This window comes from Lissotriton helveticus, chromosome 2_1 (genome assembly GCF_964261635.1).
Source record: "Lissotriton helveticus chromosome 2_1, aLisHel1.1, whole genome shotgun sequence".
NCBI classification, from domain to species: domain Eukaryota; kingdom Metazoa; phylum Chordata; class Amphibia; order Caudata; family Salamandridae; genus Lissotriton; species Lissotriton helveticus.
In genome coordinates this window covers 1541281697-1541305780 of record NC_136059.1, presented here as the reverse complement: position 1 = coordinate 1541305780, position 24084 = coordinate 1541281697, and the positions used below count along the sequence as shown (strand labels likewise).

Genomic DNA, 24084 nt, shown 5'->3' with positions numbered 1-24084 from the left:
CCCTATTACCCCAGTATAGAGAGCTGTGAGTCCATTCTAGGAAGTAGGGGGGCCCTAATGCAAACTTGGTAAGGCTTGTTCTGTTAGGACATATCAAACCTGACATCATGGAGGGTAAAGACTACCTCTGCTAGCCATGACAACTGAACAATCCCACTCAGGCAGAAAATAATCAAAGGCCTCTTTCCCTCACCAATAACTTGCAGCTTGTTTTCAGCTATAGTTTTATTATAATTTTACAGTATCTATTAACTGAAATGTAAGTAGAACAAATTAAAAATAGTAAACAAAAATATATTTGTTTTATAGTAAAGAGTAAAATAGGCACAAAATGAATCAGAGTGCAGTGCCAATCAATCACAAATAATCTCATCTATAATGGTAATAGTGCCTACTCACATTTCAATCAGGTCTTCTCTAGGTAAAGGGGTGGTTCTAGTTAGTGCTTACAAATTCAGGACTATCAAACAAGCTTTCATCAACAGGTGGACATTTAAACATTTATATTCAATGAGTTATTTGTGCTCCTGTTTGCATTATGACTATCTAGATTTCATGAACATTTCTTTAGACTCGTCACTAACTGTTCTATACTCTCCTGCAATATTTCTAGGTCACATCTCCAGAGCTGTTATATAGTACGAATCAACACTCACTGTGTTTTACAGCATCAAAAAAAAGTAAAATTACTTTGGTATCCAGTTACATAGTCACAAGATCCTTCAAGACAATTAAATGGTATTGCATGACTTTTTTCCCCAAGAAGATACATATTCAATCTGGCAGTATTATGACATTCTTTGTCATATGAGATCAAAGGGTTGTCCCTTCGGGTATCTGAATGTTAGCATGACCCGGTGGATTTATAAATAATCATTCAGTCCCTGGATCCATTTGTGAAATTTACTCCAATGTGTTTGAATGACCTGACTGACCCACCAGATACTAAAAAATGGGCACCTTTACCTGCATCATACCCAACATCATTCTAACTGAAGCTTGTGGCAAAGCCTTTACTAGCCAGTGCGGTGTATGTACTATCATTTATCGAATGTGTCCGAAAACAGTACTTTGCGCATTAACACAAAGAACTCAGTTGAGAACAACTTATCCCTTTGCATGATTGTATTATTTCCTTGAACGTACATCACTCACGATTATTTGAAATATGTAAATACTGCTACGAATGCAATATAATGTGTTTTTGGGACGTGTACAAATCATAATAAAAACAATTTAATTAAAAAAAAATCATTTATCCAATTAATGTATTTGAAGAATCCTCAGCACAAACCATACTAGCAATATATGCTCCTGACTGGTTGATGACTGAAAGATTTCAGAATGAGACATTTTAATCAAAGCTTGTCTTTGGGTTGTTAAAGGTTTGGGGTTAATAGATACATGCCATTTTAAACGACAAATTCTCATAGGACCCTTTCCTGAGCAGTCAACTTCCTTCTTGAAAGAACCCTTGATCTCCATATTTTCTGGCCATTTTTCACCTTTTATTACATACAGATAAATCAAAGCAGAATAACGCAAACTAGCACAGTGAAAAAACGTGCATCATGTGAAAACGCATCCATGAAAACTGCTGGAATCTCATAATACTGTTTTTTTCTCATTCTTTGACATTTCAGTAGTTCTTTATTTTAATAGACAGAGAATGGACAGAACAGAATTCACAAAAAGAGGAGGAACAATGGTGAGGACACCTGAGCTTCCTTATTGTCTCAAAAATGATGCATTTCCACATGGATTGAGACGTTTGAAACTGAAGATTACAAAAAATCCTTAATTATCTTAGGTGAGATAACACATTTATCAACGTTAGTAAACATGCCCCACTAACAGACTAAAAATGGTCACTCAAACATCATTTTAGGCAGTCTGAGTTGTTGATCTGTGGAGACATTCTTTTGAAAACTTCTATCACTGCCTGAGGATGAAGTCATTTATGAATCTCCGATATCTTATTGCGAACCCCAGTACACTGTACCCAAAGAACTACTGAATTACGCATATAGCATCATTCATGGTCTTTGTGGCACAGGCCAAAAAAATGCACTCAACTACCTTCAACGATTATCTGGATGGATTATGCAGTGGTGTTAAGCGGATGCATGTGTTGCTGCAGTGCACTTCAGATAAGTGTTTTGTCTTCTGTCTTTCTGGCCCTACCTTCGTTCTGCACACTAATGCATTGCTGTGTCACTCACTACCAAACATGAACCACAGTCCTGCTTCCTCTATCAAATAGGGCTTGCAGATAAAATGTTACACTTTGCTGTTCAACCTCCCCCCTCCCCTTCACATACACACACCCTCTCCACCTGTACCATTAAGGGTGTTTCCTTTGCCTTTACATACTCCCTTAAAATCTACTCCCCATGCACTGATCCAATGCGTATACCCCTCAAGTTTTTTCCTACTTTGCCAATGGACTGTAGCATGCTTCAGCTCAAGGAACACCACTAAGGGAGCAATGCTAAATTTGGGCATAGAAGTCACGTCCAAAACATACAAAGTCTTCAATCATTTATTTGTCGAGAATCGCCTTCATACTTCAGGGGGCAATTTATCTAGGTCATCTACAATACCAACTACAAATAATCAAATAAGATTCTATCGAACTGCAAGCTGCTACAAGTGTGAAATGTGAAGGTACATGCATGAAATACATTTATACAGACCTATTGTGACATCTCCCTTGATTTCACTTTCCACACAGACGACTGCCCCAGGTGCAATTTTCACACTGCAGAAGAAAGGAACAACATCAAGCATTAGAACACAAGAATCGAAGTCAGCAGAAACCTACCATCATAATCAGTAACTGCATCACAGTGAGCCTATAACATTTCAGTGAGTTACGTGTCAAAAATGCTAAAGGCTTAAAATGTAAATTTCTTTCATAAACAAGCATTTGCAATGCAATAGGTCTCGCCTTTGTGAGAGTTTGAGCTATTGGCATTGTAAATGACAGTGCCTTTCATTTATGTGTTTTGAAAACCTGTAAGCGGTGTGTAAACACACACTTTGCACTTCTAGTCTTTGCTTACGAGAAGCATGGCTGGCAGTAAAAGAGGCGCAGTTACTGTCAGCCTTGCTTCTCGTAAGCAACAACTATAAGTACAAAGTGCATGTTTGCGCACCACTTGCAGGTTTTCAAAACATAAATAAAAGGCATTGTCATTTACAATGCCAATAGCTCAAACTTTCGCAAAGGCGGGACCTATTGCATTGCAAGTGCTTTTTTTCGGGGGGGGGGGAATGGGTAGGTTGCAATTCTCCGTAGGGTGCCATCTACTTGATATAGCTCTGCACCCGAGTTCCCATCACAAACACATTCTGTATCTCAATCCTGCAGGTCTACCAAACACACTACTAAACCCACTTCTTTGAAATGTGATAGGAAAGTTTTGTGAATGACTCAAACAGTAACAAAAAGTAATTGGGGGGGGGGGGAATTTTTGATCCATTGGAGTTAGATACAACTTTCCGCATTCAACTACACATTCCGCCCCCATTGCTGATCTCCTCTTATCGCTGGACCTTGACATAATCATCCTGACTGAAACCTGGCTAACTGAATCTTCGACACCTATAATGGACATTCTAGTCCCTCCCAACTACCACATTATCAGGCTCGACAGATCAGGCAAAATTGGGGGTGGAATCGCATGCATTTACAGGAACAACATCTCTGTCTTGAAAGTCAACTCCACCTCCCTACCATCCCCAACATCCTGGGAATACATCTGCCTCGACATTATTAGTGAGGGCAAACCGATATGTTCTCTTCACAGCATTTACCACCCTCCCGGGGACAACTTCACCTTCTCCCAACAAATCATGGATATGATCTCAACCAATTTCGGACGGCAGCTCACCCAAATATACCTTGGTGACTTTAACCTCCACTGGAACGATCGCAATGACGCGGTGGTAAACAGTCTTAAAAATGTCCTTGACGCCCTTAACCTCACCCAAATATGCAACAGCCCGACCCATGAGAAAGGCTCTACCCTTGACCTGATCATCTCCAAAGAGGACTCTATCCTACTCGAGTCCATCCAACCCTGTGACTGGTCAGATCATCATATTATCACATTCTTCATCAATGAAAAAGTTAAAGTTAACCCGGCTCAACTCTCCAAACTTAAAGTCTGGAAAAGAGACATGAAAAAACTCAACGCAGGCTCTCTTCCCCCTAACAGGTGCAATCTCCTACTTCCACCGATAGGCGATACAGACGTTCAAACCTTGACTGACCACTATCTCAACGCTATGACCTCAATAATTAATGAGGCTGCACCTATGCAGCTAAAAAGAGTCTCATCTAAAATCTCCAACCCATGGTACGACGGAAGTCTCAATGAGGATAGACAAGACATGCGAATGGCAGAGCGTACCTGGAGATCAGCTCCCTCTGCAATGCACCTAAAAGACCTGAAGAAAAAGAGAAACGCCTACTTCAGGAAAATAAAACGTTCAAAATCAGACTTCTTCAGCCTCCAGCTCGACCAAGCAAAAAAATCGCCCGAGAAAACAGTTTGAGCTAATCAGATCACAATCCAAGGATCAACCCCAACCACTCAACACTGTGAGTAAAGCACCATCCTGTGAAGACTTCGCTGCTTTCTTTATCCAAAAAACTGACAACATAAAAAGCGATCTCCTTACCGACGCAAGCCTCTACTCCAAACCCCAGTGCCTAGCACCCGCTGAACCAAAAAACAATGCTACATGGTCAACCTTTGGCACATACTCGGAAGAAGAAATTGGCAAGCTACTCAGCACCCTGAAACCATCCAATCACCTCACGGACCCCCTTCCTGCCTCCGCAGTAAAAGACTTTACCACATTGCTTCTCCCTCTCTGGACTAAAATTATCAACAGCTCTCTCCAACAAGGAAGCATACCCGACTCCCTCAAAGTTTTTTTTTTTTTTTTTTTTAAACCTTTATTAACATCAAAAGGAGAGACAAGTCGAGGCCTACAACCAAGCCGGCCGGCCGCATTGTGCGAAGCAAGCAGAGGTCTCAAGACAAATATTACAGAATCAGTCAGCACAGAGCAGAGGCCGTACAATCGTAGAAGGGAAGAAGAAACGTAAGAATCAAAGGGCTAAGACACAGGAGTAAATAGGCTTAATTTTATAATATGGGGAAAAAGGCGCATGACAGGCTCACTTTCAATGCGGGGACATCCGATATCTCGTAACCAACCTCAACAGTTATAAGGGGGCATGGAGACGCAGCACAGGGGGGACAAAACAATGCATTCGAGAAAATCAGGATATGTGAGACATACTCGGCCCCAGAGCATTATCCTCGTAACATGCCCGCCACCCAAGACACAACCAAGCGAAAACAGAGGGATCGGAAAAACAGTGCATCAAAACCAGCCCGTCATGATAACCTCTAGGAAACGGGGAGGAAAAGGGAAGGGGACAAAAAGGGGAGGGGGAAGAGGAAGGGAAAGGAAAGGGGAGGAGGACAAGAAAAACGATTAAAAAAAAGGGAGGGAAGGAAATAGAAAAACGAAAGGAAGATGACACGCCGACACAGGCCCCCCGTGGCGGGAAAATAGGAGACAACAGGAGTAGCAGCACAAGTGAGGGTAAGGCGATCGAGGAGAAAGGCAGCCTAGACACAGCAGGAGAATTAACGACGCCACACACCCCACCCGAAACACCCCACAGGAGGTCAGGACAGACGCGGCCTCACGAAAAAGAGACACAAAAGGGCCATAGAACTAGAAAACAAACAAAAAGTAGAACCCAACCCACCCTGCACCCCTGTAGAAGGCTATGGCCTACCCTTCAAACAGCGTGCCTGTCGCCCTAAACCAGAACCCGAAATATAGCAAGAAGAAAGAAAGAAGGAAGAACAAGAAAAAGGAGGAACAGAAGCAGAAAGAAGAATACAGGAGGGAGGAGCAGGATAACAATAATCAGAGTGGTCGGCCGCCGCCCTCCGCCCAACCAGACAGGCACAGCCAATAACAGACCAGGACGACACCCCATCCTGCGCCACAAAACATAACGAGAAGGGGCCCCTCCACCATTATATGGTTAGAAACAATTGTGCTACCAAATCGTATACCAGAAATCCAACAGGAGTCGTACATATCACCCCCAACCCTTTCGAGCGACAAACCCCACCCACCACATGTCAATGTAAAACCAAGTACTAAATACGAGATCAGCATGTAATCGAGTAAGATGGTGACCAGCATAACTACATGGGGGGTAGATAGGTCCGAAAGGGAGCAGAAGTCCAAACAGAAAGTGTAGATGCATCAACAATCGCAATACGAATAATGAAAAACAGGAGTTCAGTTTCACCACTGGAGCGGGCGGGGTGGTTTCTGGTAGCGACACAGGCAAAGTCATCGGAGCAGGCACAGGATGCAGTCCACCAGTAGTTCCAGACAGGAATGGCGAACAGGGCCGCGGCACAGCGTCCAAGTCCCCGGGGCCCGAACCCCAAAAAACAGGGCTCCCCAAAGTCACCGGCACACTACACGATCTTCGATCAGTGGTGGAAACACTCAAGTCAATCGTGGGGGGTGAGGCAATGGAGTCAGTGAAACAGGAGGGCGATAAGAAGAAACGGCCTCCCAAAATGGCGGCAGATCGTGGCGGACCCACCGAGACGCCCGGGGCCAGAGATGCGTGCAGGGATCTCAGGGCTGCCAGGATATCTCTGACCGTTGGCTCACGCCCACCGGATCCAATCCCCGCACAATTAGGCAACACAAGCCCGCTGCCACCGGGTGATCCTTGTTCAAGAGGGCCGGCCGCCATTTCGTGAATCAGCCCAATCGCCGCCCACCAAGACCCCCGGAAAAAACAGTTCGAAAATGTAGGACTTTAAAAGCGCCGGGGGTCCCAGCAAGGGCGGCCCGATGCCAAAAGGGATGTTTTCGCCCAACACGGGTCTCCGCCAGCACCGGCACCGGCGCCCCAAATAAGCGGAGTCCGGGCACCGAGGACCAGGGCCGCCGGACAAAGCAGCGGCGGGGGGAGACCACGTCAGAGAATCAGGTCCTGGGGCTTCTCATCCACATCGGCCGCGCGGCCACCAGGACAGGCCCGGATCAGGATCGCCGGGATCTTCGCACAACGGCTCCCATCACTGGTTCTCGCTCTCGGCCGGGGCCGAGAGCCGACGGATCCCACCGGCTAGGTCCCGGTCTAAGTCTCGCGGAGGCCCCGATCTCACAGAGGCCACAACTCCGGAGCCGCTGCACATCGAGACCCCTGGGCCAGATGGTAAGTACAAACAAGTCGTTCTGTTTCCAATTCCATAAAAATGTGTCGTCCCCGGACAGGATAGAAGACAGGATAGGCAATCAGGACGGAGGGCTGCGGGAGCCGAGCTAAAGGGCGACCATTACGCTCGCGAGCTAGGCTCCTCCCCTCCGACTCCCTCAAAGTTGGTCAAGTCACACCTCTATTAAAGAAACCCACAGCCGACCCCTCTGATCTCAACAACTACCGTCCCATTACCAATATTCCCACTCTCACCAAACTGCTGGAAAAATGCGCACAACTACAATTGACTAAACACATTGAACAATTTGATCTCCTCAATCCTCACCAGTCAGGCTTCCGAGCAGGACACAGTACAGAAACTGCCATGACTCACATAATCGACGACGCTCTTCAAATACTAGACCAAAACGACACTTGCCTCCTCATCCTTCTTGACCTCTCTTCAGCATTCGACACCGTTAAACATGAGAATCTGCTAGAACTACTACTAAATACAAGAATGGGTTTATCTGGAACTGTTCTCAAGTGGTTCACTTCCTTTCTTCACAACAGGTCGCAGAAATTCAAGAGCAACAACCAGATGTCCTCGCCAATACCTGTAACGCTAGGCGTCCCCCAAGGCTCCTCTCTATCCCCAACTCTGTTCAACCTAGTCATGGAACCACTCACTACCTTGCTACAAGCATCCAATGTACACTTTCACATGTACGCCGATGACACCCAACTTTATCTCAAATTACAATCCCCCAATGACATCCTGCTCCTGAACTCAACAATCAGACGCACCCAATCTTGGCTTGCCGATAATCACCTCAAACTCAATGCCCTGAAAACAGAGTTCCTTCTGATCTCACCTCCAGCGAAGATCTCCACCACTCAAATTTGGCTTAAACACCTAACCGCTCTCAATGTCCAACCCACCATCGTGGACTCAGCAAAATCTTTAGGCATAACACTCGACACCAATCTCAACATGCAGCAACATATCAGCAAGGCAACTAAGGGAGCGAACTTCCAGATCAATACTCTGAGGAAACTAAAACCCTTCCTCCCAGCCAAAGACTTCCAAACCGCAGTACAAGCAATAGTCATCCCTCGAATTGAATACGGTAGCACCGCCCTCTGCGGACTCCCCCTAACCACAACCGCACCATTAAGAGCTTCCCTAAACGCTGCAGCGAGACTCATCACTGGGTCAAAAAAGCACTCCCATATTACCCCTGATTTGAAAACCCTGAATTGGCTGCCTTTTGAAGCCAGAATACACCTGAAAATCGCCTGCATGACACACAAGGCGGTTCACCTAAACTCACCCGGCTACCTCGCTCAGAAACTGACAATCTCTGGCGGAACCAGAAACACTAGAGGCACAAACAATCTTCTGCTGAAACCGAGAAGATTCCGGAAGGAAAAAACATATAAGCGCTCCTTCTCGGGAATGGCACCTAGGATCTGGAACTCACTCCCTCCAGAAACCAGGCTTATCTCTTCCACTGCACTCTTTAAAAAAGAAGTAAAAGCTATCCTCATGGCTAAACACGCTGGAACCAGTATCTAGAACTCTGTTAATACTCGGCACCGATCTGTACTACATGCTTAACCCCTTTGCCTACTTGTACGAGTTGTCTCATCACTCACATGATTGGCGTTGCAGTCACCTATTTGTACTGTTTGATTTATTGATTTATCTGTCTGACTATGCTCCCTTATGTACCCCTCTATGTAACCTATTGCAACCTATTTGTACCATTTGATCTATTGATTTATTTGATTTGATTTATTTGTATGACTATGCCCCCTCATGTACCCCTCTATGTAAAGCGCTCTGATATCTGCAAAGATCTTGTCCGCGCTATATAAAACTTTTAAAATAAATAAATAAATAAACTTTTTAAAGATGAAGATGGAAAATTCTGAAGAAGGTGTTGGATTGTGTGGCAAGTGTGGGTAATGCATAATTATGAGGGACACTCGACTTCTACCCAACCACATAATCTCTGTGGCTCTGGTCATACTTTTATTTAAAGGCTTACCTAGAGGCGAGTTTCTACCAAGTTTGTGTAAGCTTCAATTCAGACGGTTCACCTTTGCGTAGGATGTAAATGGGGGCAGGTACCGAGTCCCTGCCAAGAACAAGGGCGCAGGTTCTACCTCGTGTTCTCATTGTTTCTTTCAGGTTGGATTCGCTTCGGGGTGGGGTGGGGTCACAGAACCATGTTTTAGGAACAAAAATTCAAACAGCTGTAGCAGAAATGCTTCTATTTTATCCACAGTGAAAATATTTATTAGTTTTATATTACAATTACACACAAAAGTGATGCATTATGTTCGACCCTGCTATTCAAGGATGTTAGGGAAGTTTAATCTTTGATTACTTTTTTTAATTAAAGAAATATTCAAGAAGCGTGTGTGTTCGTGCGTGCGCCTTTATAACATTACACGCCATAAAGTCGCGGGGCTTTCTTCCCGTTTTTGTCCTTTTTTAAAATTATTTCAAAATGTTTTTCGTTTATAAACTACAGTACTTGCATATGTATCCTGGCGCCTAATTCCGCAATAGATCAAGGCGCAATTTTGTGGGTGTATAATTAGACTGTCAGTCCAGGGTTTACCTTCGGTATCTGAATGTCTCCTAAAACGCAAATATACGTTCTAGCCATTTGTTTTTCCGTGTTTTAATCTGTACAGAAGTACTGCGTTTTAATCTGTACAAATGTAAACTGCTGTCTGCTGATTTGCGCAGGGCCTGCTAAATTGTCATTAGTTGATATTACCCACTCCAGCTTAAGATGGCTGACATTTGCGATGTGGAGAAGAAGGAAGGCACCCATATCTAGCCCTTTTTGCCAGTTTGATATTGTGCAACCAATGTCTATAAACTGCGCCTTTGCTTTTCATATATACTTCTAAAATCTCAACAAAAAAAGTAATTCCCAGTACCTAACACCATATCTGGAAAATCTGACGTTTTTCAATGTAGACTAACACATTTTCCCTAACATTTTATCTACCGCCCCTCTATTTTGGTGGGGGCAAGAAGCATACACATAAATATATTAAACCTCAGGCACCCAGGTGGGAAAGGTTAGTGTTCCGAATTTTCAGTGACTGTGTAACTTTACCGCGTGCCCCGGCACAGTGAGAGGCGAGGAAGAGGAAGGCATTGGTGACGAGGCGGGCAGGATGTGCTGCGCGCGAGGGACAGCCTCGATTTCCACGGAGAAGAAATTTAAGACATTCTTATCTCCGCAGCGCTGCGATGGATGTGCGTGTGCAGGCTGAGACTGACAGGACTCCGTAGATCATTTTCAGTGACTGTGTAACTTTACCGCGTGTCCCGGCACAGTGAGAGGCGAGGGGGAGGAAGGCATTGGTGACGAGGTGAGCAGGATGTGCTGCACGAGAGGGACAGCCTCGATTTCTACGGAGAAGAAATTGAAGACATTCTTATCTCCGCAGCGCTGCGATGGCTGTGCGCGTGCAGGCTGAGACTGACGAGACTCCGTAGATCACCACCAACAGAAGGGATAATCTCACAGAAGCAAAAAAACACAAAATATAGAGGAAAGCTTGTGTAAAAAATTGATATCTCCCTCCACAAAAAAGGTAGCTCCTTCATTTTGATCAGAAGCGGACAATTATAATTCCGAGAAAAACAAGCTCACAGGCTCCTGTTGGCTTTTCGCTTTCTTAGTATGAAACGGATATATCTTGCGACCACTTTAAGCGAGTCTGGTTACTGGGAGAAAACCGAGCGTTTCCGAGGATGAGAACAGTAAGGCATCAGAGTGCCAGAGTGAAATGGAGGCAGGGAGATCTACTAACAGAGAGGAGGAGAGCACGAGCATGGGAGGGAAAGACAGACAAGCGCTCGCCAGACAGAAACTTTTCTCTTTTGGAGCCGTCCCGCTTGGACGGACTCAGCCTGACTTCCTGCTGGCGTAAAAGGTTTATTATCTTCTTTATGGGGCCATCTGTTTCGCCCCATAAAGAAGATAACAAACCTTTTACGCCAGCAGTAAGTCGGGGCAGTACGTCCAAGTGGGACCGCTCTAAAATAGAAAAGTGTACGTCAGAGGACGCTCTTTTCCAATGGCTGGCCACCGTTTACCCTAAACGGTAACGCCGGCCAATGGAAAAGAGGCCTGGGCTTAAGCCCCCTAGTGAAATCTACCCAAAAACATAAGATCTCGCAAGCAAGACTGCACATGCGCAGCCTACGCTAGCCGAGACCTAAAAACTGTTTTATGCTATTTTTGAACCATGCATAGTGTGTTTTGAAACAGCCTGAAGCCTAGCCCTGGAATCACCCATGCTCCTCCAATTTAAATGTGTCAGTGGAACAAAGAACATTACCCCAGTCTTTGCAAGGACGCTTAAAAAAACACAGCATGGAAGCCATGTTATAGCTATGTGGTTTAAAAAACAAATGAGGAAAATCAGGATCTGTCCCAGAAGGTACTGCCATTAAAATACTAGTGTTGTTTTGCTTTGATATCCTGCAAGAGAGTCTCAAATGTTTGAACCTGGGACATGGGTGACTGACTGAGTTGTTTATTCTGGGCGGGGTAATGTCAAAATCTTAAGGAAAACCTAGTGTAATACTTAAACGGTACAGTATCTGAGTTTTTAGCCCATCCTAGTATATCTGTGATGCAGTTTTTGAAGGGTTCGAAAACAATAACTATTGAGGTCAAATCAAGATTAGCCACATAATTAATGATTACTATTGTTAGAGATTTTTATTGGTTTGTATTTTCATGCAACATTAACAGCGTGAAGTATGCCTTTAAACACCACTTCACATGAACAAACTCATATGTGATTTGTTGTTAAACTAATTTCATATGATGATTAGAGGTGCGTCTTTTTAACAATTGTTAACAATGCCACATTTCTGTGTAAAACGCCATTGTGTCCAAGGTGGAAGTCATTACTGTTAGAACTTGGATTTTCTGGTTGGCTAAGGCTTACGCCAAAGCCAGGCAGAAACCACCATTCTAGTCAGGGCAAGGGAGTCACACGCCAAGATAACCCCTGCTCACCCCCTTGGTAGCTTGGCACGAGCAGATAGGCTTATCCCGGAGGCAATGTGTAAAGCATTTGCGCACGCACACAACAGCAACATCCTAGGCTCACCACAAAAGGAACTCCACACAAGGGTATATAAAAATAACTTTTGTATTGTCAAAACACATCAGATAGTAATCACACAATATACATTGTGCCAACTGGCACGGGCAATATTCACAAGGGATTATGTACAGGACAGGGCCACATGGGCCACTGTCAGAATCAACACTTTTAGAACTAGAAATACTGTTAGAAATAGCAAGTTGTAGATCATAGAATAATAATCACTTTAGCACACCTGTACTAGAAAGAACAACCACCTAAATATCACCATACATTTAGGGGTATAGGCAAGAACACATTACACATGATGCATCACAACATTCAGAGGTGTAGGGAAGGAAAACACATGATGCATAAACATACATTCAGCGGTATAAGAAGAAGGCACATGATGCATCAAAACACATTCAGAGGTGCAGGGAAGGAAAACACATGATGCATAAAAACATTCAGAGGTGTAGGTAAGACACATAATGCATAAAACACATTCAGAGGTGTCACAAGCATAATGGCATAACACATTACGCATAACTCACATTTGGGCCTAACCGGTAAAAATACAGTAGGCAATCTCCTCACTAGTCTAAACACATTAGACTCAGCCTCCTAAGAATAAATCATATTTAGGGGCGTAACTCACATAGTGAAAACATCTCACTAGCATAAACCTACATAGGTAAAATAACCTCATAATCACATTGCGCAAACATCACCTTAGGCAATTAGAGGCATATGTATCAAGCAAATTCGCATTCGCAAAGCCCGAAATTCGCAGAATTTCGGCCTTTGCGAATGCGAATTTGCTTCATGGCATGTATGAATGCAAAATGGATTTGATTTAAGGAATTGCAAAAAATGCGATTCCTTATCTTGCGAAATTTGACAATCTGCGATAAATCTGCGATTTTGTACATTTGCGAGTTTTCAGTTTGCGAAATTCGCAAAAGCAAAATCGCAAATGTAGGAAATCGCTCGAAAATCGCAGTATAGCAAATTTTGCAAAATAATGATTCGCAATGATATGTATGAAAAATTCGCAATTAGCGATTTCCCAAAATTCGCAAATTACAGAATCGCAATTACCACCAAGTAGGAGCAGGTGGTAACCAGGTGCAAACTATTTAAGCAGCAACAGAATTCAAAAAACTGTTTACCACAATGGCGGGGCTTTACATCATAGCTAGGAGGATGCGTTTGAGAGCTGCTGCACAGAGGAGGATACGCCAGGAGAGGATATTCCGTTTGCGCGTAAGCATCTACCAGCTCCTTGAGGAACAGCTCTACACCCATTACAGGCTGGAGGAAGACAGCATTAATGATTTACTTGCAGAACTCAGACCCTACCTTGAACACCCCACACGCAGGACAAATGCCATCTCCACTGAAATACAGGTCCTGTGTTCATTACACCTGTTGGCCTCTGGAAGTTTTCAGGGGGTGATTGCTTCAGCAGGAGGGGTGTCACAAAGTGCCCTTTTACGATTCTTCCATGCCTTCCTAGATGCCATGGTTCAGAGGATGCAACATCACATTTACTTCCCCAGCACACCACAGGCAATAGCACAGACAAAGCAGGACTTTTATCAAATCTTGCATTTCCCACACGTGATAGGATGCATAGATGGCACACATGTTGGTATATCCCCCCCTCAAGCAATGAATACATCTTTAGGAACCGGAAATGCTACCACTCACTGAACATTCAGGTGGTGTGTGATGCCAAACACATCATTACTGACATTGTAGCAAAGTACCCTGGGAGCACACATAACGTATTCATCTTCCGTCACAGTGGGATATACCGTAGACTCTCAAGAGGGGAGTTTGGCGAAGGATACCTACTCGGTAAATACCTTTCAGACATAGGGGTCATTAGTACCAACTACCATGTGCATTTCACAGCCTAACATTTTTTTTTCAAACCCACAGGTGACAGTGCTTATGCAGTACGGGATTTCATCTTGACTCCCTACCTCAATCCCAACAATGCTAGTGAACGCAGGTGCAACAGGGCACACATTGCAACCAGAGGCACCATCGAACGGACATTTGGGATCCTGAAAATCAGATATCGGTGCCTCCATAAAAGTGGAGGTGCACTCCAATACAGCCCCAATACGTGTTGTAAAATAGTGGTGGCTTGTGCCATGCTCCATAACATTGCCACAAGAAAAGGGACACCAGTGGAGCTGAGTGACTCAGGATCCTCTGACGTAGAGGGGCCTGGACCAGGACGTATGGTAGCTGGTAGAGCTGTTGCAGCGGCTGGGCGCCAGAGGCATGATGAGATTACGCGCAACTATTTTTAGGTAAGAATAAATGACACAATGCCAAGTCATGTAAGTGTGAATGTGGTTTTTAATCCTTAATAGCAGGATATATATTAACAGAAAACGTACAGTAGTCTTACAACATATGTTTGGCACATGTTTCAATCACAGTGCTCAGAAAAATAAAGGAGTGACTTTAGAGTGGGATGATGCACAGCCTAATGCTCATTTGAAGGTGTAGCCCTATTGGTCCTGCCACTACGGCGCCTCTCTAAGGTGGGTGGTGGGGTGGTGCTACTCCGACCTGACTGCATATCTTCTTCACTTGGAGTCAGTACTCCCGGCCCTGTTGTGCGTACGTGGCGCAACTCATCCACAGCAGTGGTTACTTGCAATAGTGCATTTGCAATGTCTTGTGCAGCATGTGTGAATTGCCGCTGCATCTCAATGCTGCACCTCGCCTGGATGCTTGTTGTAGCCGCCAAGCGGTTGATGGCCCGGGTATACCTATCTTGGCGTTGCAAAGCTCTGCGCCTAGCTGCACCCTCAGTACGCAATTCCTCGCATACCGCCTGTAAGCCATCCCTCAGGTCATTCCTGAGGCCACGGAAGCCTTCCCTCACCTCCCTTTGTAATAGTTTAATGTTTTTGGCCTGCAGGCGCTGCACCTGCAACATGTTGAGTTCCAGTCCGGCAAAAACTGAATCCTCGCCTCGCCCTTCAACATTGTTGGCCGTGCGCCGTCTGCGCCTGGCTGCACTTCGTGGGACATGCTGGTCTGTTGCAGGTCCCTCTTGCTGTGGCTGTGTGTCATCATTGGTTAGATTTTCGACACTTGCATCTGCATCATCCTGAATTGGCTCAAGTGGTCTTACAATGTGTCTCCTCCTTTGTCTGTGAGTGGTCACGGTGCTGTCCTCCCCATCCGTGTTCACATCTTGGCCGGCATCTCCTGACTCAACACTCTCACCGACTGTCCCACTGCCTGAGGGCTGTGTTGAAGATGGTGCTGTGGACAGAACAGCACATATTAATTGACTTTACTAACTTGCACTGTATAAATAAATTGTTCACACCTATTTCATTTACATTGGTGTTTTTTTTCCCTGTCATGACCTGCAGAATATATGTTTTACTATTTTAGCTGCAATTTTTGCACTTTGATTTACATGTGACTACATCTCCCATGATGCATTGCTATGTCTGCCTGTGTGCCTGCTCTGGACTACCTATCTTGTTTCCTGACCCTTGCTCACTTCTGGGGGGTGTTGGGGGGTGTGAGGGCATGCTTCCTACCTTTTCCAGATGCTGGCTGGTCAGAGCTGTCAAGATAAGCCACTCCTCCCACACTCTCTGGTTGCAGGGTCCCTTCCACCAGTTCCTCAAGGGTTGTGGAGTCTGAAACAGATGAGGTCCCACCACCTGTTATCCTGGACTGCTCCAGCCTGGCAGCTAGTTCTTCTTTTGAGCGCAGGCGCAGGTCATACCAGCGCTTTCTGAGGTCCTCCACACTCGGGGGTGTCACACCCACAGCATTCACCTTATGCTGGATTTCTTCCCAGATTCTCCTTTTGCGGCTCTGTGGCACCTCCCTGGATTTTTTTCCAAATAGTAATTCATGGTTTGACACCATTTCATGAATCAAAGCCTCCAGTTCTGCCTCAGAAAACTTTTGCTTTCTTTTCCTGGAGCTTTCACTCTCCTGCTGCTGGGATTCCTGCCTGGGCGTGTCTCCACTCTCAGCCATGTTTCTCCAGGAACTCACTACACTCTCACAAACACACCTTCACTCTGCCTCTGAATCAGGAACTCAGGTGCAGCATGGGTAGTCAATCACTTCCTGGTGAGATGTCATCATAATGCACCAGAGTCCCTGATTTGTTTCTTTGCAAAATTCGCAAAATTGCGATTTTTCGCATTAATAGCGATTTTTCCGTGCGATTTCGCAATTTGGGCGAATCCTACAGGTTAAGGAATCGCACTTGGGTGAATCGCAAATAAATAGCGATTTCTAAGGAATCGCAGAAAATTTGCGAATTCTTTCATACATACCGATTTGCGAATCTGAATGTGCGATTCGGTAAAAATCGCAAATTAGGATTTGCAAATCAGTACTTTCATACATATCGCCCTAACTGTCATAAACATAGTAAAATCACATTGCGCAGAAATCACATTAGAGGCCTTGCGCCCTACCCACATACCAGCCCCCTGGCCAACTGGCCATCTCAAGAAGGGGACTCAAAAAGCCCTGTGTCCAGAATGTCAGGGCGCGCTGCCAATGCAGCACCAGTCAGGGGTGCGCCACCGGGGCAAACCTAAACGTTGCAGCTACCCACTAATTGCCGGGCAGCTGTAGAACAATCACAAGGGCCTAAACGTTGCAGCTGGCACTAAGTGCTGCGCAGCTGTAGCAGGCCTGGCACCACTGTGCCATCTCTGTCCCACACAGGGATTCTCTCTCCCTTGGCGCCTAAACGGTGCAGCTGCCCACTAATTGCTGGGCAGCTGGAGACAAAACTGTGACAGGGGCTCTCACTAGCCCCTAGGACAAATCTGCGCCCTCTGTTGGAGCCCCACAGGCTCTAGAACAACATGTGCAGTCAGTGAGCGCATTAGCGCTTTAAAATTAAATATGCCCCCAAACACTAGCGCCTAAAATAAATCCAAGGGATAGCCACACAGGCTCTTTGGACAATAATGCCCACGTGGTCGTGGGAGCCTCGAGGCTCTAAACACAAATGCCCCCAGGGAGCCTCGTGGGCTCTAGACAACGTTGGGGCGACCCACTGCCATCCGGGGCCGCCCTAAATGCACCAACACGCTGCGCCCGTCCCCCGCACCAGCAGTAGCCCCTACGGAGCCCGCCCCAGCCTGCCTTACTCACCGGCTGCTCTGGCGGGGCTCCTCGCGGGCTCTCCGACGTGCGGCGTGGCAGCAGCTCCACGCTGCCTCTTCTTCTCTTGGTGTGTGGGCGTCGGTCCGGACTTCACCAGACACCGCGGGGCTCCCTCGGCACAGAGGAGCCCCGCAACAGGCCGCAACACTCCCCCTCTCGTCGCGGCGGGGGCAGCCAGCATCTCCGGTCTCCGTAACCACGCCACGGCTTCCCCCAGGCCGGGGGAAGCGGAAGTGAGTCCCTCCCGGCCCCACCCACAGTCAGGCGGCGCGGGCCGGACTTCCGGTTTTGCCGCGGCGGCTCTCTTTGCGGGGCTGCACCGAGGGGTGGGCACCCTCGGTGCACGAAATAAAAGTATAACCGGGGTGAGCACCCGTTAGATAATTAAATAAACGGGGTGGCACCCGTCCATAAAAATATGCCATAAACATCAAAGGGACAGGAGCGCTTCCCTCCAAGGGAAAACAACAGCGCTCTGCCCAGGAGGGTAAAATAAAGCGCTCTCAAGGCGCTAGGGGCATAGGCAAGCCCCCAGGCACAATCCCGATCCCCAGCAGGGCCCCAGACATGACCCCCATAGCAAGGAGGGTCCCAGCACAAGCAGGACATCACAGGACAAGGCTTGGGTCCACAAAAAGTCCATCAGATATCCAGGGGCTGGGCAGGGCCCAGGGAGGCAAGCCTTACCCTGGGCCCAAGCAGCAGCACGCCCCTGGCAGGATTCAAGTCAGAAACAAGAACATTTTGTAAGGGGACACAGCCCCTTTTTATACAGTGAATTCCTTTGTCTAAAGGTGCAGGGTAGGGGAAAAACCAGGCGCAGCTGGTTTGGGAGCCCCCTTGATGAGCTCAGCCACCCCTCCCATTCACTAGTCAGGCTAGGGTCATCAGTCGCACCACAGGGGACGGAGCCAGCATTGTGTGGGGAAAGCCCAGCCCTATTCAGGACCCAGGTGAACCCCCCCTCACATCAGCATGCTAATCTCAACACTCACCACTGGGCAGACCCATCTAGACTCCTGGAGCCAGGCTCCAGCCAATCACGTGTCAGCACACTACCTACACACGCACACCCATGTCTAGAAGTGGCCCTTCCACACTAGACACATTCATGCCGCATACATCATTACACAGCATTCAATCTCACGAGTTTGCACATACCAAACTCGACCCTGCACTCCCCACACATCAGTAACTACCATGGTCACACATATTCCCCATGCATTCCTATGGGAGGGCAGGTCAATCACCACACATACACAGAGAGCTCACGCACTTTACACTGTACCACAGTGAAAAAGTGCGCAGAGACCTAAAATCACCAACACCAGGTTACAGAAACAGGCTAGGCAAAAGCAAAAAGTTTCGGGGTGAAACCTGCCAAAAGGGCCAGGTCCAACCATTACTATCACTCAATCCGTGTCTTCCCCCCCTGCGCACATCCTCTCTGCACAAGCTGCGCAGAGCACATTCACGCTGTAATGCCGTTATTTTTCCTTGTTATTGTTTTGTTCCTGATGAACTTTCCCCAGGTAAGCCGTAATTTGTAACCGTTTGTTTTCTTTTCTCTGGTACACGGAGACCTATTAATTCACATTAGACTTTATTGTTGATGTATGTTATTCTATTAGAAAATCTCCAGATGACAGAGGATGCTAAATATTTTTTTCACTAAGTAGGTTAGTGCTTAGGTGTTAAGGGATTGTGACATTTATTTGTCATGGGCTCTGATTTGCTGAAGAAATCATGCATTAGCTCACATGACAATGAACCTGCAGAAATATTGATTTAATATGCAAGAATAATGTACAAAATAACCTTGACTTCGGGGATGAGCCAAAAGATGTCCTTTCTATTGATTTTACTGCCCATTTGGACTTATTATAATTTCTGATTTTCATACTCTGTCTAACTCTGCATTTCAGAGCCTTCGTGGTAGGGACTCTGTACCACTTAATTTTGTAATAAAATCCTATAACTTTTCATAGACCTAGCGCTCAGTTATTGAGTGGCCCAAAATAATCTTAAATTAAATGTATTTAATGAAATGTAGTTCCCCTGATTTTGATGTTTTGGGAGGTGCTGTAATGCAGTGACACATTGCCTTATTAAACTGAGGTTTAACACAGTCTTAGATCTGAATATATATGTAGGAACACTGTTAAGGTAAATGTTGGGGTATCTTAATTTTGGGGTATAGTGTTTAGCTCCCACACTATCAGGAAGACTTCTCAATGTTGGGCAGGTGGATCATGACACAAGCAAGGCTGTAAACACTTAGATACGGAGCCCACTGAGTTAAGACAGCTGCAAACTTAAGAGCATATACATTTTGAGCTTTAGTTTAGAGGGCATCCTTACAGTTGTAGATTGCTAAAGGACTGTACTCTTAAACAGCTTTATTTTTCATCGGTATTTGAAATGACATTGTTCCTGTTAAGCTTCGGAAAAACATAATATCTTTCTCATGAGACCAAAGAGAAAATGGATTTTCAAATGTTCCTATCTTTTATGAAGGTATGTTTCAATTCCATTAAGTGCATTAATGTGTGGATATACTACCCAATGAAAAGGTCTAAAAATTTAATTATGGATTTATTTTGCATGTACTGATGGTCTTAATGTAACAATATGGTTTTCCTAAACAGGAAAACATATATTTTTTTTGTCAATAAAACTTTATTTCGGTTATATTGCAAACCATAAAAGTACACATACAGTATAAAATCTAATATCACAGATAGATTTAACTACATATCATATAAAGTGCCAAAAGTGAAAAAATCTCCTTTCTTCCACAGAATAGAATCAAGACAAATAATGGAGATAGAAATGATGCAAAATTCACAGTGAGTCATTACATATTTGAGGGTTGAGAGTTTAGATGAGTGGGCGAGTAGTTTATCAATGTGGTTTTCAGCTTTTGAGACAAAACAGGCACAGAAGATACTTGTGTGAGAAGATGGTTATATGGAGACGGGTTGGAGCTAATAATGGGTTAGTTACAGGATGCCACATGTAGCTTATCTTCCAGGATTTCTGGATGTGTTTTTGATTATGTTTGTAATGTATGGCTTTTGTCAGTGAGAACTTAACACAATATGATTGCAGTCTTCTTCTCTTGAATACCCACTTAAAAATAAGATAATACCTGTGATTAATACAAACTTATTTTCAAATAAATTTCACGTGAAGGTCTTATGTTCTTTTTTAATCAAATGTCCAGCATCAAAAGCCATAAACTTGGGGGGAAAGGAATCCCTGCTAGTTTCACAATTTACTCACAAGTCTTGCATAAGATATGACTATTTACAACCCAGGGTTGTTGCTGATGATATCCAGACTGTATTCGTTTCAAATAAAAGGTAAAGAACCAAATCAAAATGCTTATAAGAGTCCACACTATTACCACAAGGAAAAAAGCCATACTCCTTGCTGGATCAAATCCCTGTAATTAGCGTATGTGTTACACAACATTTAGCCAAATGTTATTGAGTGTTGGACCAAGTTGCAGAAAAGGTCTTAAACTGTCATTTAATACACCTGTGCTGAGAATGATTTGAGGTGTTAGTGCCTTCTTTAATGAACTGCACACTGCTGCATTGTTTCAATTTAATTTCCATCATGTTTTTAATAACCTTAAAAAGTAGCTATAACGGTGCAACGGGGGAAATCGCATTTAATAGTTCAAGTTCAAGTTCAAGAATTTGTATAGCGCACTACTCACCCAGAGGGTCTCAAGGCGCTGGGGGGGGGGGGGTTCATTATTTATCGATTATATTTATTTATAATGAGTTCATGTCACTCCATTTTCAGCTTCCTTGGTGTCTTCAGCACACTGTAATGCACTAGTGGGGGTTATGGCCTCCCCCTACATGAAATGCATTGTAAAAAATACATGGATAATCCAATCTTTAAACCACTGAAAGGTACTTTTAGGCAGTGCAGGTAACAACACAAACGTTCATCACTCAAAGTGAGAAGTGCCCCTGTTCAAAAGAAACGTTAGTGGCATTTTAAAGCACATTTGGACATTTTCACTTGCATCTTAAAAAGTGACTGTGCTTCGATATGAAGCAGCAAATTATGGCCAGAGGAGGCGATAAGAGCAATCTGGCAAAAGTACCTTGAATAGCAAGCAGTACAGCTAAAACACTTGCTCAACAAGGCCAGCGTTTGTTAGATTTGGCCAATTTTGTTGCTCAAGTGAGGTTTTAAAAAGGAGTTGGTAAACGCGCCAAGTAGCAGTGGGCCTCATTCTTCCTGAATGACCTCTAGAATTACCCTCACCGTGATTTCCAATGCCACTGAATTCTGGGACTTCTAGTCTTGTTTAAGTCATTATAAAACAGGACAAGTCCCAGAAATCAAAGCGAAAACTCTGAACTTGAGTAGAGCATCACGCATGGGCCGGGGAACCTGGCAGCTATACAAACCGAATCTTAAAACTTACTTGAGCAATAAATCTACACTAAACTTTCTTAAAAGACCGAGGTCAGGTTGACTGCGGGAATGTTTGTTGTAGAACAGGTACTTCGGGATTTAATTTTCTTTGTAAATAACGGTACCCCTTGGACAAGTGACTAATACTGACCTCTCGCCATCGGATTTATAGTCTGACAACAGTCCCCCTGTGAAAAGTCTCAACGCCATGAGGCCAAATTCGTCCTCAAGGCACGAGCTACCTGTCGATTCCGTACTGTACAGACGTCAGGAAAATCGCAATTTCGGGTAAAAAGGGGCAAGGACACAATCTGAATACAAGAAAATGTTAAAACTTCGCCGGTCTACACAGGTAGTCAACCTCAAAAACAGCTAGGCCCAAACAGAACTGGGGACTTGCGGTGGCAGTTGTCTGGACGTCCTTAAATCTGATTGGCTGAGATTGATGTCCAACATTCCAAAGACTGGCTTCTAGAATGAAGCTTGGATTCCGCTCACAGTATTTCCATGTGTGGGGGGGGTTAGGTTGTTCCTATTAACTCCCGCTTAAGCTTGTCCCCCGCAGGCACCCGTCCCCTCCACGCGCGTCTCTTGTCCTCGCGCTAAACCTGCCTGCCTTTACATCAGCTGGCATTCTCAGCTGATAATTTGCATATGACATGTGAGTCAATTGTGAAGTTATGGTGATCTGACCGGCTGCTACGCTCCGTAGCTCCTGCCGGTGTGTTGTATCCATTACTTAGTAAATGGACTTGTTGAAACCGTATTGCCTGCGTCCTCTACTTAATAGGGGTGTTCTTTCGTTTATCAGAAATTAGCGGTGTAGAATGAACTAACCCAGAATTACTTCTTCACGCAGGTGAAATAAACAAGACTACCAAGTAAGTATTATAGATGTATTGTTTCTAAACCGAGGCAGAACTATTTACTTTCAAAAGTTTGGCGAGGTCACTATCGGAGGGATTAAAAGACGAGCTATCGGCATTCAAACTTGTTATCTACAGGGCATGTCACACCTCAGTTTTGTTGAGGCGTGGGAAATGTTCTTGGTGACAGCAACACTCGGGCTATATACACTTTTGCAATGGGTATCCTCCTGGGAAGTAGCATACCATTGATTGACTTGCGGTTATGACAGGCATTCGGTGTTCATTTAAAATGCATCACTGAACGCCAAGATATTTTTAAAGCTCCCTCTTATCCGAAATTAATTCCTAAAATAAAAGGACTGACGGTCACGTTTTAGATATAAGAATGGTTGCCATACAAAACGAAAACATACTACAGTTTGTCATATAGACTGTGTGGAGTAAACCTATAGTTTCTTGGATGGTCCACTGGGTGTGCCTGGTGGGGTTAGGGGACATACACTCTGAGGTCAAGGGGCGCTCTTATGCAGGAAGTCAAGGGGGCTAAAGGGTTGCGGTTTCATATACAATCAGCCGATCTGGTGTAGCAGCTGCACCCTGATGGAGGGCAGGGTTCTGAATCAGAAATTGCTCATACCAGTGCCCGGTATGCCCTCACCAGCTGCTGTCACACTGGCAGGGTGAATATGGTTCAAAGCTAGGAGCGGGACATATCGCGCAGCACTCACTTCCTCTGCAGGAGGGGTCTCAGCGGATCTGCCATTGTGCGCTCTCCCCCTCTCCCCCGGACGAATGCAAGGGGGCGACCGCTCGCAGTCACAGCGGTGTGGGCGTATTGAACTAGAGTAGACAGTCTCTGCCCCACCCGGCTCAGGGAAGATTTGCCACCATTTTGCAGCGGTTCTACTTCTCAAACGAAGTTTACTGACTCGGAAGATGTTTCTTTGCTTTCTAAAGCATAAGGCAATAACTGCAAGAATATTAATTCATTATCGGGCAATAAAACTGAACTGCTTCTGTCGCACTGCCAGACGAACGCATGACGTACCAAAGCTTGTTTATGCCTGTCCTTGTGGAAACTGGGAAATATAATATTTGCTCGTTTTGTTTTAGGGATTTTAGCAGCTTCGAATTCACTAATGGTTTGCTCGGTTTCCGTTTTAAAATATGTCTTCAAAG

The 24084-nt window shown here is 45.1% G+C and overlaps 1 protein-coding gene across 2 annotated transcripts in view; it reads right to left on the bottom strand.

The window, feature by feature from the left end:
- DCTN6 (dynactin subunit 6) overlaps positions 1–23865 on the bottom strand; it is a 149672-nt gene extending 125807 nt beyond the window's left edge. The window contains exons 1-2 of one of the 2 annotated variants that reach the window (XM_078676495.1): positions 23634–23865; positions 2697–2761 (exon numbers count right to left, since the gene is read on the bottom strand). In XM_078676495.1, the coding sequence (XP_078532621.1) occupies positions 2697–2761; positions 23634–23668 (100 nt within the window). In that variant the 5' untranslated portion in view covers positions 23669–23865. Of the gene's footprint in view, positions 1–2696; positions 2762–22187; positions 22400–23633 lie in introns of those variants that run through there. The other variant, XM_078676494.1, reaches the window with a different exon arrangement.
- Positions 23866–24084: the final 219 nt, after the last annotated feature.